General features: G+C 51.5%; 1 protein-coding gene across 3 annotated transcripts in view; it reads left to right on the forward strand.

The window, feature by feature from the left end:
• Window positions 1-13,228, forward strand: part of LOC105185010 (lachesin) — a 31,538-nt gene extending 18,310 nt beyond the window's left edge. Inside the window, exons 2-9 of one of the 3 annotated variants that reach the window (XM_025302047.1) lie at window positions 6,086-6,201; window positions 7,741-8,029; window positions 8,929-9,090; window positions 11,310-11,459; window positions 12,070-12,223; window positions 12,403-12,551; window positions 12,650-12,712; window positions 12,975-13,226. In XM_025302047.1, coding sequence (XP_025157832.1) covers window positions 6,086-6,201; window positions 7,741-8,029; window positions 8,929-9,090; window positions 11,310-11,459; window positions 12,070-12,223; window positions 12,403-12,551; window positions 12,650-12,712; window positions 12,975-13,099 — 1,208 coding nt within the window. In that variant the 3' untranslated portion in view covers window positions 13,100-13,226. Of the gene's footprint in view, window positions 1-6,085; window positions 6,202-7,740; window positions 8,030-8,928; window positions 9,091-11,309; window positions 11,460-12,069; window positions 12,224-12,402; window positions 12,552-12,649; window positions 12,713-12,974 lie in introns of all 3 variants that reach the window. The other 2 variants (XM_025302048.1, XM_025302049.1) reach the window with 2 other exon arrangements.
• The last annotated feature ends 382 nt before the right edge of the window (window positions 13,229-13,610 follow it).

Genomic DNA, 13,610 nt, shown 5'->3' on the forward strand with positions numbered 1-13,610 from the left:
GTGTGCGCGGATTTCTAATCTCTCGCCGGAGAAAATTTACTGTTTCACGCCGTCGCGCCGCCTCCCCGTCTCCCTGCCCCAGCGCGTTGTTCGCGCGCGAATACCTTATTCGTTCGCTCTGTAATTCAATCGAGAGCTTAAGCAGCCTGTAATTGCCGCGAGACGCGCTCTTTTTGTTTACAAACGTCTTTTCTCATCCTTCCCAACCCTCTTCCGTCCTCTCTTTTTCCCTCCTCGCCCGAGGGAGAGAACGACCTCGAAACTTTTGCCGGATACAGAGAAACAGAGAGAGCGAGAGCGAGAGAGAGAGAGAGAGAGAGAGCGAGAGAGCGAGAGAGAAAGAGAGAGACCAGTCGACTGAAAGTTCCACTTTCCAGTGTTTCGTCGTGCTCTGTTGTTTCCGAGTCGTCGCCTCTGCGATATCGCGAGTTCTTTCCGGGTGTTCCGACATTGTTGGCGGATTTATTAAGACGATTGCCCGTTTGCTTTTCAGTTTGCCGGCGCAGAACGCGGCGCGTCGACAAAGAACGTATCCGTTCCTAGCCGTGACAAGTTGTACTCCGTTCAGAGTTAATTTCGGTCGTTAATTTCTCACCGTACATTTTACGTTTCCGCGTCCGCTTGTGCGTGCGCTCCGTGCAGCCGCGAATCGAGGATCAACTTCCGCGTTTGGTCATCCCTCCGCAGTCTGTGTTTTCAATCGACGCTCGATCGATCATCGAGCGCGGGTTGAATCTGCTCGCTCGACCCTCGTGAGACTTCGCTTCTCCGTGACGTGGGGCGCATTGCGTCCCGCGAAAACCGAGAGAAACTTGGAACGCGCTGAGGAGAACCTGTTGCGAACGCAGCCCAGGCCCCTTGCTCCCTTGCTCTCCCCCCCCCTCTCTCTCTCTCTCTCTCTCTCTCTCTCTCTCGACGCATGTACATATGACGCCCACGTACACGGAATCGCGAGCCACCACTCGCTTTCCAGACGCGAGAGCATTGTTAACGTTCAGTAACCGTGGGAGAAGTCGGGGGTGGCCGCATCGTTACCGACAAGTATGCGATTAGATTGGGATTTTCCCGACGGTTCAATCCCTCCGTCCCATCGTCGAGAGAAAGCGCGTCGCGCTCGTTTCGCCCGTTTGAGAGATTGGAATTGTAAATGAGAGGGAAACGGCGTGAGGGGGAGAGGAGGGCGAAATCGCGGCGGCACCATTCTGTTGCCCGGCCCGGAGTCGCGGGCTGGAATTCCGCCGCGGACCGCGAACGACCCGTTTGACTTTTTTGCGAATCGATATCGATAGGATGATAGAGAGGATGATAGTGGGCGGCGTGGTGGAGAGAGGGAGAGCGGAGAAGGGGAAAGGCCGACTATCAGGCTTTCCGCGATTCTCGCGACCGTCCCTTTTGTTATTTGCCCCGGCCGTCGGCGGGGCGCGGCCGGAGATTACATCTTTCGAGAGACGAATCTAATCTCTGCGGCTGAGAGTAGTCGGCGAAGAGCGGCGAATTACTCGGCAATTGGCATAATAATCGGAAGTCCCATCCAAGTTCCAAGTCGAACTGTGTTCGCCGCGGCGCGGCGCGGCGCGTCCGTTGCAATCCGTTTATACCTGTCTGCGAATCGGTGTATATCGTCGTTCGGGAAACTAGAAGTGCGACTATCAATTCAGGCATCACCGTTCAAGGACACGCTGCCCGCCGCGCTTCATCCATCCGTGCGGTTTCGCGTCGCTAAACTGATTGTATCGATAATTCGCCGAACGCTCCTCTTGCTTCTGCCGCTCCTCCTCCTCCTCCTCCTCTTTCTCCTGCTCGCTAGACGGACTTAGACGGGGGCATGTTTAAGGAGGAGGGATGTTTAATTAATACGGTCCGAGAGAGATGAATACTTGACTAAACGCTCGTGATTTTTGTAACGCTCGCCTCTTTAAAAAGTCGCTTCTATCGTCGTGTGAAATACCTTTCCGATTTGTGTTAATTAAACGCTTTCATCCGTTTCTTCGATTTTGCCGTAACGCTCGGTTTTCACATTTATCGATTCTCGGAATACATTTCACATTAACGCGTTGCAAAGCGAGCCGAGTGATTTACCCTTCGTAAAATTCGCTTCTCTGCTTTTCGCCTCACCAGCGAGATTTTCCGCACATTTACACGTTTCTTAATAAAAGACTCTGCGTGCATTCGCTAGGATTTGTATTTTGTTCGCGTACGGGCACGTAGCGTGTGTACGCGGGTGAAAGTAAAAATTTGTTATGTATATACATGTGTATATATATATATATATATATGCATATATTCATATATGTACACATATGTACACGCATACATATATTACACATGTACATATATGCACAGCTAGAGAAAGATCCCGCTCGCGTGCCGGTCTCGCTCAGGAGAATTTCATATCTAGAGCCTTGCTCGCCTCTCCGCGGTGTGCACGGAGATTGGAATATTCTTGAGATGTCTGGAGTTTCGCGAGAAGTTTATACGCGTACTTGAACATGCGCATGCATATATATCGGGACACGAGCGAGAGGGTGAGATTTATAGTTCTCGCGTCCTTCATTAGCTCGGAAATCACTGCGCGACGTTTAATAATAACTTCCGCCGCGCACATTGCGCGCACTCGGAATCGTATATCTCCGCCGCAGCGATTTATAGCGGATGTTTGAAAACTTATCGCGCGCTCTCGCACTTTTCGATTCCCGCCGGAGTTTCTTCCAGCACCACGCGCGATCCTTCGTGCGCTCAGTTAGAGAGACACACTCGGCGAAATCGTCCAGAGGCACACTCGCGCGCCTTCATTTCGCGCTCCACTCACGATCGCGAATTCCGCGTGATCGTCTCCATCGTGATAATTCGATTTTGACAAACCGACACCGTGAGCAGCGTCCATAATCTCTCTCTCTCTCTCTCTCTCTCTCTCACACACACACACACACACACACGTATATACATGTATTTGGAGAAAAACTCTTTGCCGAAAAGCCCGGAGGAATCACGCCACGGCGATTTTCCGCGACGCGACGCGATTGCCTCGAGAGATGGCGTTTATGCTTTTGTCCTGTTTGTTCCTCGAGGGCTCCACCATTCTGGATTTATACCCCCGCGATCTTTCAATGGGAATACCCCGGCTCGGCCTCGCGAAGCGAAGCGACGAATCGATCGATCGTGGGCGGGAAACAAGAAATTCCCGAAAGGGGATTTCCTCTACCTCTTCTTCGTCCTGGGCTGCGCCGCGTCATGGAAAGTGGCCTTCGCCGGCCAGGCGTTAGAAAAGAGGAGGTATAAAAAATCGCACGTACATCGCTCGCACGTACATCGACGTGTCCTCCCGCCGTAATCCCCTCGTATCAATATGTATTTATCGAGATACACGCTCGCGCGCCCGCGGAATTTGATTCCGACGCTCTCACCGTCAGCCCTCCTTTGAGGCGAGAAAATGATTGCGCCGCGCGCGGCGACCGTATTGATTCCATACGCGTTAACTTTACTTTGAAATACTCGAGATAAGAAGTGATGTAAGAACGAAGGAAAGGGAGAGAGAGAGAGAGAGAGAGAGAGAGGAGATGGGACGAGAACGAGAGAGGAAATTACAGAATGTCGAAGATGATTGATTATTTTCTCTCGGTTATCGGCGAGCGCGACGCCGCGCCGGGGCGAAAAAGCGCGACAGCGACGCGTTATTATTCGCCTAGCTGTGCTTTCTCGCGCGGACGACAGATAACCTCGGAATTGTAGTCTCGTTATCAGTCAAACAGATGCGCGACGAGGAAGCGACATATCCCCGTACCCGTGGAATCTCGGGGCGAGACAAGCCACGGCGAAACAGGCCACGTGCGCCGAAAATCGCGATCAACGAATCATCACGACTACTAGAATCGAGGCAGGGGAGGGAAACGGCTTGCCGACTCCTTCGATCGTATTACAGAGTCGCGAAGTTACGAAGGGAAGTCTCGGTTCCGCGAGTAAGCTACGTGTAATAAAAATGCAAAGGACGTCTGGCCGTTGATTGCCTTGAATACGGATAGGGTGGGCCGTAGCCTCGATTCTCCGAGTCGTCGTGCCAGGAGGAAGGAGGTGATACTCCGAGAAACGAAAGTGGAGCGTGACACGGACGACGGTTGCTTCGTTACTGGCTAATCGTCCCCGGGCGATAACAGTGATCGAGCGACGACGGTGCGTCGAGTCGCGAGACGTCGCGACGCTCTGGATATTTCGAGATAACGCCAGCGATAAGAAAATTTGAGTTTCTTCGTCGTGTTAACGTACTCTTTCCCCCACTCTCTCTCTCTCTCTCTTTCATTTATCCCATCCCCGCCGAGGAGAATCTGAGTCGTTTGCTGAGACTCCGCGAAGAAGGGTGCGAGTTTCCACACCGGCTAGACGCGGTGCGGCGCGGCGCGGCGATGCTATTGCCCGGCCTCCTTTTTTCTCTTTTTACGGCGGCGAGGGACGTTGCAGCTACTGTCTAATCTGGCAGCTCGTTTCATTTCCCCGGCGATTTGTCCCGCGGTGCCATCTCGGGAACGTTAAATCCGCGGAGGCAATTTGGATATTGCCTACGTCGGGCCGAGACGTTGCAGTCGGTCGCGTGGAATTGTCATGTAGCAACGGCAAGTCGAAGCAATGGAGGAGGAGGAGGAGGAAGAGGAGGACAAAGAGAAGGATGAAGAGAGGAAGGAAGGAAGGAAGGAAGGAAGGAAGGCTGAAAGGGAGAAACGACGATTGCGACGGGAGAGAGACGGGGAAATAAGGCGCGGGAAAAGCGCGGAATAAAGACGATCGTTACAATGTTTGAGCAGCGGCGTTCGCCTCCTCCCTTAATCCGAGATTATATTTCCGTGAGTTGCATCTCTCCTGCCGCGCGCGCGCGCGCATTCGTGAGCGCGCGTTATGACAAAGCGTGTCAGCCAGGATGACAGAGTACGGTCGTAATACTTTTGTTAAGAGACAGCTATCCACCCACTACGCAGAAAGGTCGACGGGAGAGATGCTTATTTATCGAGTATTCGTGCCGCGTCACGTTCTCTCTCGGTGTGGCGTCAAATAAAAAGATCGGTACGCCGGCGGGTGGTGGAGCGGATGAGCGGGCGAAGGGGAGGACAAACGCGCGAGACGCCGTATCTCGAACAAGAATTTCACGCGCGGAGCGGGTTCCCCCGGTCAAAGTTCGCCGGGAGCTTCGCCACCAAGTTCGCCGCAACTCCGAGCCACTTGACATTATCTGTTTAGGGACGTCGTAATCCACCAACAGGCGTGAATAAGCAGCGATAATTAGCTACCCTTGACAGTGCTTAAGAAACTTCGCGACATGCACTTATTACCCTCCTCCGCCATGAAGAGGCGAACGCGCGCGCGCGCGTCGCTCGTCGAGATATTTTCAAAGGAAATTTCACTGTCACCCTAATGAATGGGATAACGATGGAATTTCCGCCTTCCGATATTTTTCCATTAATCTCTCGTCGTCGTCGTCGCGCGGACGAACGGACGGACTAAAAATAGCGGGCGATAATGGCATCGAATTATTATTTTTTTATCAGCCGACTGGCGCGGTAAGCTATCGGTTTGTATTTCGCGGGAATTTATGCGCGTGAGGAGGAGGATGTATGTGTGTGCGTCTAAAAATGGAAATATCTTGCGCAGATATAATGCACGTGGGCGCGCTAAAAAATTACCCCCATCCCCTACCTCGCCGCAATGCCCCGCGTCGCGAGGTTGACGTGTCCGGATAGCGGGACTTTAAAATTCATTCCGTCGGCTTTTTGCGAACTGCGCTATATATCGGTTTCCTCTCTGTTTCGGTTTCTTCTCCGTGTCATTGTCAGATCTCGTTTCAGTCGTTTCGAGCGTCAATCGCCCCAACCAAAGAGCACTCCCAAGTGTTTAGAGCGAAAAATGTCCGATCGTCGTTGTGATAGACGATAGTTATCGAAATTATCGCGTGCACATTCTTTTAGGGCTCTCTCAAGAGTCTCTCTTGCCCTGGCCCTTTGTCTCTTTCTCTCTTCCTCTGACTGGTCTCTCTAACTTGAATTTTACACCGCGCCAGCCCGCAGCTGAGATTTCTCTCACTCGGTCGAAATATATGTTGCAGACTCAACGAACACTGCCACAGGCCCGATCTTCGTAGCTCCAGTTGGGAATCAAACCGCCGCGATTGGTCGCGAGGTCGTCTTCTCGTGCAGCGTTCGCAACATCGGCAAGTACAAGGTAATGATGTCGAGCGTAAACGGCCGAGCGTAAACATGAATGGGCCATGCCGATTAAATTCACACGCATTCGCCGTGTTGATGGCATTTTATTCCTTAATGGGATCTCAACTGCGCCGAGTGGTCGTCCTCGGAATACCGGAGGAGTCGTTTTTACGGCCGTTTGACTCTTTCGCAATTCCTTCCGCGGCGAATCGCGCAAATTCCCCCCTCCCCCCATCTAGCGCCGCGACGAAGGGGATTTTCTGGGCTGGCTGGTGGTGGTGCGACCGAAAGTCGCACGTTCGGTGACCGGCCCGCGACCGTTCGGGGAATATTCGCCGTCGCGACGGCGAGGAACAAGAGAAGAGGAAGCGCGACGAGATGACAAAACGCGACGTAACAACAAATGCCGAACATTCCGAAATCGCGGGCGTTAAAGGTCACGTAGCCGCTCGCTGGATACGTGCCACGCGGCAATATTGAATCGCCGCGAGTGAGAAATTCGCCGTGAAAATGCCTCTCTCTATCTCTCTCACGCTTTCGCTCTGCCAACGTGCGCGCTTAATCTTCATACGGCGTCGCGCGTCTCCATCGTCGACGGAGGTGAAACAAATCGCGGTCGGGTCGAGGCGAGGCGAGGCGAGACGAGTCGTGGGCCTCCGCTCGCAAGCTCGGAGCTTGTGCCTTTGCCGCGAAGGAGATGGGGAAAAAATCATTTCCCGCCGACACACGGGAGATCCTTAATCCGGACAAGAGAGGAAAAGTAAGTCGTAGGGTTGAATAAAAAGAGAGGACGGGCGGGGGGGGGGAGGGGGAGACAAGTGTCTCAGAGATACGGCAGCGGCATCCGACGACGGTTGTCATGCGCGTGCAATCTCTCTCCCTAAAATAAAACTGCAAAATATGCGCGCGCGGAGAGTTGAGATGTGTCCCGGGAAAACACATTTACACTTTGGTTGTTAACACGGCGCTTTACTCACTGTTTTATCCTTTATATTTAACACTTTTATAATTAAAAGCGTATACGTTAATAATAACGACGATAATAATAATATTTATTTTACCGCCGCTAGACGAGCAGCGCGCATCTAGTAACACATGCGAGATGCATGTATTAATGACCATGAAATATTGTAGTAAAGATTAACATTACAAAAGCATGTTTTATACGCGTCGAAATGATGCGTTATATTGCATCAAAATATTACTCGTCGCTGGCAACGCATTAACGAGTAAAGTTCGCGTTATTCACCGCGGAATATCCCGCAGGCATGCCGCGTTTATACGATTCCTTCTATTCGCGTATCCGGAAACAATAGAAAAATTAGATACCGAGCGGGCGCGCGGTTGTATTGAAATCGGGTGAAAAACGAGACAATCTCTCTCTCTCTCTCTCTCTCTCTCTCTCTCGGCGACGAATCGAAGTCGGAATTCCGCGTGCGCTCGCACCCTCGAAGAGTGCTCCAAGTGCGCGTATCTCGCGAGAAGGGGCCGCGAGAGGCTGCCGCCGACGCCGGCAGCTTCTCTGCATTCCTCGCGTGGCGTCGCGATTTTCCAGGTCGGCTGGCTACGCGCGTCGGATCAGACGATCCTCTCGGTGCACACGAGGACCGTGACGCACAATGCGCGTATCTCGGTGTCGTACGAGAGCGGCGGAAGTTCCGGCTCCGGCGGCGCATCCGCAGGCGTCTTCGGGGTCACCGGTAGCAGCCAAACCGCGGAGGAAATCGTCAACGGCACGTGGCGGTTGCACATTCGCCAGCTGAAGGAGTCCGACAGAGATTGTTACATGTGCCAGATCAACACCGACCCGATGATATCCGAGCTCGGCTGCCTCGACATACACGGTGAGTATGTCGCACCTTGTGTCCCCTTATCTCCTCCTGCTGCTTCCCCTCCTCCTCTCCTGCGCCATTGTCCTGTGACGCGCGCGATGTGTACATTCATCTCATCGCGATTACGCCGGTGATCGGTATCAGCGCGAGCTTATCAGTGTCGCCTTTTAGCTTTCATCTCGCGCGACCCGCACCTATTCTCATTCTCCTCTTCGCTCGCCCGGCCGCCCGCCCGCTCGCGAGAGGAATCGATTGTAATTGCGACGCGCTTAAACGACCAGGTCAGCCACCGTCGTAAAGTGATGCATAACGCAAGGTACCTTTAAATATTTATCTATCCCGCGGATCATGCAAATCTCTCGCGCGCGCGAGATACGCGCGGGAGAGATAACCGGAGAAACGGTTATGCCGCACGCGCCGGGCTTTTGACTTTGCCCGAACGAACAACCGGAAAATGCGTGCAGCTACGTACAAAAGATTCCCTCCGTAAAATGACTCTCCTCCCACCTCCGTCGTCTCTCCTTCTCTTCCTGCTGCACCTACCCCCTCCCCCTTCTTCACCACCTATTGCGTTTCTCCTCTCGAACATTCCACTTAAGTGTACCTATTCTCGCTCCTCGCCTTCTACCTACGCTACGCCGTAAACGCTTCTCGAGGATACTCGTTCTTTCGGAGACGGCCGACAAAGTGGCGGTTTTGCGTAATGACTTTCATAAAGTACCCGCACGGGAGAAGAGAGACGTTACCCAGTTACTCGGAGACGACGACCCGGAGCGAGAAGATGATGAAGAGGCGGAGGAGGAGGAGGAGGAGGAGGAGGAGGAGAGGAGAGGAGAGGACGAGGACGAGGACGAGAGGTCGTCCGTTCGACAGGCGGATGGCCGTTACGTATTTATCGTTTGTCCCCGCAGTGCCGCCCGACATCGTCTACGGCGGGGATACCAGCGCGGATCTCGCAGTGGCGGAAGGCGACAACGCGACCCTGAGCTGTCGGGCGACGGGACGTCCACCGCCGAGAGTGTCCTGGCGCAGGGAGGACGGCGAGCCGATCGTCATCAGAACCTCCACGGCAGGTACGTGGGACTCGATCGGGGCTCGTTCGAACGATCGCGACATAAAGCGATAATAACGCGCCCCGGACGCGGACGAACGCAGCGCCGTAAATAATAATAACGCGATGGTAATTAATAATAAATAAGACAATTCAGCGGATGATGGAATAATGATAATGACAACAATAATAATGATAAAATAACGAATGAAACGCGCGGAAACAATAGCGCGGCAATAGCGGACGGCGCGGGAAATGAATGTCATATCGCGCGGCGGCGGCGGCGGCGGTGGCGGCGGCATTACGCGCGCTACGTGTTAACTCGTGTTAATGGCTCGATACCGATAGGATAATTAAGCGCCACCGATATATCTCGGTTAGCTCCTCGCAGTCGCGGGGCGAGATAGTCACCGCGACGTGTCAAACCGCTATCTATTATCGGCGACCGGGACGAGAGAGATCCTTTCCCGACCGATCGCACTTAGCGTTATTGTGTCGCTTCGCGGAGAGAATCGATCGCGTCATGTTAGAAGCTCGAAATCACGACTCAAAATCGCGCTTTTCCGCCTTGCGACCCGCGCGCTCCGTAGCTCCCTTAGAAATCGATTCGGTAACTCACGTGTAATCACACGAAAGCGCTCGTTCTTCGCAGACTTTCTCAGCTCGATTTAAAAGCGCGAGGATTTTCGAGAGCTTCCATTAACGAAGAATCGACGTGAAGTTTCGTTACGGAGAGTTATGGTTGTTCATCGATGTTTTTCTTCTCCTCCGGCTCGTCGTTGACGTCGTTGTTCCGTAACGATATCTTGAGGACGACGATGGCGACGACACTCGCGTTTCCGTAGATCGAAGGTGCACATAGAGAGAAAGTGGTTGCACAGAGGGAGACAGAGGGTGGGAGCGAGGAGGAGGGAGAGGGAGAGGGAGGGAGGGAGGGGGAGAGAGAGAGAGAGAGAGAGAGAGAGAGAGAGAGAACCGATGAGAAGTCAAGAGAGGGAAGGAGAAAGAGAGAGAGAGAGAGAGAGAGAGAGAGAGAGAGAGAGAGAGAGAGAGAGAGAGAGAGAGAGAGAGAGAGAGAGAGAGAGAGAGAGAGAGAGAGAGAGAGAGAGAGAGAGAGAGAGAGAGAGAGAGATGGACTCCTCGAATTCGCATCCTGGTAGATATATAGATTGAGTGTAAGGACGCGGACGAGAGGAAGTAACGAGTAAGCTCGTTGAAACAAGTTCCTCTTTGTAAACTGGTCTCGAAGGATGAAATGAGAGAGAGAGAAAGAGAGGGAGGGAAGCAGAGAGGAAAAGAACGACAACGAGAGAAAGAGAGAGAGAGAAGTACTCGCAACTCACACCGACCAAGAGAGGGAGAGAGAGGATGCGAGGATTTTCTCTCGACGATATCTCGACCTGTGCGCGCGTGCATTACACTCATACACATACACACACACACACACATCAATTCACATGTACACACATTACACACACGCGCACATATATATACATGCAGAGAGGTCGAGCTGCGCCCGCGTAAATTGGCGCATTCGCAATCGCCAGTCTCCTAAGTTAGCGAAACTAGTAGTCGGCATAAATATCTGTGCGCGATCGGCTATCCTCGAATAGTCAAGTCTAGTCGAGCTACCACTGCGATCCTTCGGGATCCTTATCAGCGTTCAGCTTGTTAGATACCGACAACCGCGCTCGCGCGCGGCTCTCCTCAGGAGAACTCGGCAAACTCGTTAGCGTTCGTTCACTCACTCACTCACTCACTCACTCACTCATTCACTCACTCACTTACTCACTTGCTTGGCCAACTACCTAAGTAATCCAAGAATCAAGCGTGTATATTTTCTCGCACGCTCTCTTCAGAGCATCCTCTGTCTCTCCCGTCCGCTTCCGGATCTACGTGCGTTCCTGACCTGACGAAACTTTCAGCGTATTTCGTTTCGTCGCCTCTCTAACAACTATCTTTCTTTCTCTCCTCTCCCCGCCTTCTCTCTCTTTTTCTCCACTGGCTTTGTAATCGGGAAATGGAATAGTTCGGACGTAACGGAGTCGAACTTGCTTGTTTTTCCCTTGTTGGGACGAGCGAAAAGCCAAGAACGGGATCGTGATCGATCGATCGCTCTTTTCTCCCTCTCCCTCTCTTCTCTTCTTCTTCCTCTCCCCTTTTCTGTTTTTTTTTTTCTATTTTCTTTCGGGCAGCGGCAGGACATGCAGCGGGGTAAAGTGTGTTGTCCCGTGTACGCAGGTGGTAGCACTTTCGAGAAGCACGACCACTACAACGGCTCGCTGCTGCATTTCCACCGTGTCGAGAGGCGGCAAATGGGGGCGTATCTCTGCATCGCCAGCAACGACGTGCCGCCGGCGGTTAGCAAGCGGGTGACGCTCGCTGTCAATTGTAAGCCCGATTCTCTCACCCGATATTATCCAACTGGTCGATCCGATCCGCCAATTATCCCTTTGGAAAATAACATGCCGATAGCTTCGCGAGGAAATAACGGCCGTGGTAACGATCGCCTAAGTGCTAAGTTGTCGGTCACCTCTCGAGGTGAGGAAAACGCGAAAGAGGGAAAAAGAAATATATTTCAAACATGTTCAGAAATGGCTCTCGTGTGTGTACTGCTTACAGAATCTATACTTGGAATAATATATAATTCAAGTATATGAGTTATTCAGAAATCAAATTCGTCGATTAAGTTATTCAATATTGAAAAGTTCAATTTTATAATTATACTTGCTATGATGTTAAAGTTGAAAGGTTAAAGGAAACGCGGTTTGGGGCTTCTAAGGACTTCTTTGATGTTTATGCTTGCAGTTCTATATGTATTTATAGCTTGACGCATATTTTAATAGAACATCTATGTAAATTCTGGCGTGATAAATAATAATAATAATACTGTACTAGTACCAATACTATTTATACATTTGTCTTTTCCTTAAATATGTAAATATCTACGAGAAATCGCGTATACTTTTCTACTGACTACTGACTCTGCCGTTCTCCGTAGTCGCACCCGTTGTAAAAGCACCCAACCAGCTGCTGGGTGCTCCTCTGGGCACGGATGTGCAGATGGAGTGCTACGTCGAGGCGTTCCCGAACACGATCAATTATTGGGTGAAGAATCAGCACGAGGGTACGGAGGACGAAATGTTATTGGAGGGGTGAGTGCGCGTTCATCTCGTTATATTTTTCTAAATGCAAATAATCCATTTGCGGCGTAACGGCAAACTTGTGAAAAAAGAGTAAAAAGAGTACTAAAAAGATGTTTAAGAGTCGTTCGCTCGATGGCTCGTTCGCTTCGCCATATAAGTGTCTTCTTTCTTGTTGTTGTAATGCGCAGACCGAAGTACAGAGTACGAGAGGAACGTACGGGATACACGGTCCTGATGTGGCTCCTAATCAAAAGGTTCACGGAGAAGGACGTCGGTAGCTACAAATGCGTCTCAACGAATAGTCTAGGAAAAGCGGACGGAACTCTCAGACTGTACGGTGAGTTTGCATTTGCCGTCAGCGCTAGTAGACGAGTTTCGCTCTAATTTTACGGCTCAGGATCCTCGAGATCTCCCTCGCGCGCTCTTTATTTCCAGAGATTAAAATCGGCTCCGACAGAGGGGGGTCGCGCGGAAAGGATCACGTGTCCATTATCGGTGGTAAGTGTAGCGTATATTATCTCTCTCCATCTTTTGCGGATATTCGGACATCCACATGCAAATACTTCAATCAGCCTGTGGCGCTGTCATCAATTTTATGATTCCGAGATATAATTTGATCACCTCGGCGCGCCAATTTCATGAAGAAGAAAAAAGAAAGAGAGAGAAGGGAAAGTGTCTGATTCCATGGACGAAATCTCACGTTCATCGATCGCGGTGTTCTCTCAAAGGAGCAATTTCGGCAAGGATACGATTTTCGTAGGTTTAGCCGAGGCCGCTCAAAGTTCCGGCGGCAGCAACGGCGGCGGAGCGTTCTGCGGAAGCGGTAGCAGCTTGTCGCACATCCTATCAATGTTTCTCTTCATACCGATACTCTGGCCACGGTGAAGAAGGCATCTACTGCTGGTCATCGCTAAGCTACTTAGTGCCGGATGACTTTGTGCCAAAAGACAAGAATGTAGAGAGAGAAAGAGAAGGAGAGAGAGAGAGAGAGAGAGAGAGAGAGAGAGAGAGAGAGAGAGAGGGAGAGAGAGAGAGAGTGTGTGTATGTGTGTGTGTGTCCGTCCGCGTGTGTGTGTGTGTGTGTGTCCGCTTGCATGTGCTTGTGCGCGAATATGTACGAGCATGAGAGAGAGAAAGAAAAAGCGTATATATGTGAGAGAGTACAGAGAGATGAAGAGAGAACAATGTGGCAGGGCGACGGTGAGAATGGGAGAGAATGAGAGAGTGAAAGAAAGAGAGAATGAGAAAGTGAGAGAGAGGGATAGGGAGAGAGAGAGAATGTGAGAGAAAGACAGAGAAAATGAGATAATAAATCGGAGGCTTCGGTACTCCAGATTCTTCCTACTTTCCTTTCCTACTCCGAAGAGAGTGTTGAGGACATTTTTAGATCAATGGA

Source organism: Harpegnathos saltator, unplaced genomic scaffold (genome assembly GCF_003227715.2).
Source record: "Harpegnathos saltator strain DR-91 unplaced genomic scaffold, Hsal_v8.6 scaffold467, whole genome shotgun sequence".
NCBI lineage: Eukaryota > Metazoa > Arthropoda > Insecta > Hymenoptera > Formicidae > Harpegnathos > Harpegnathos saltator.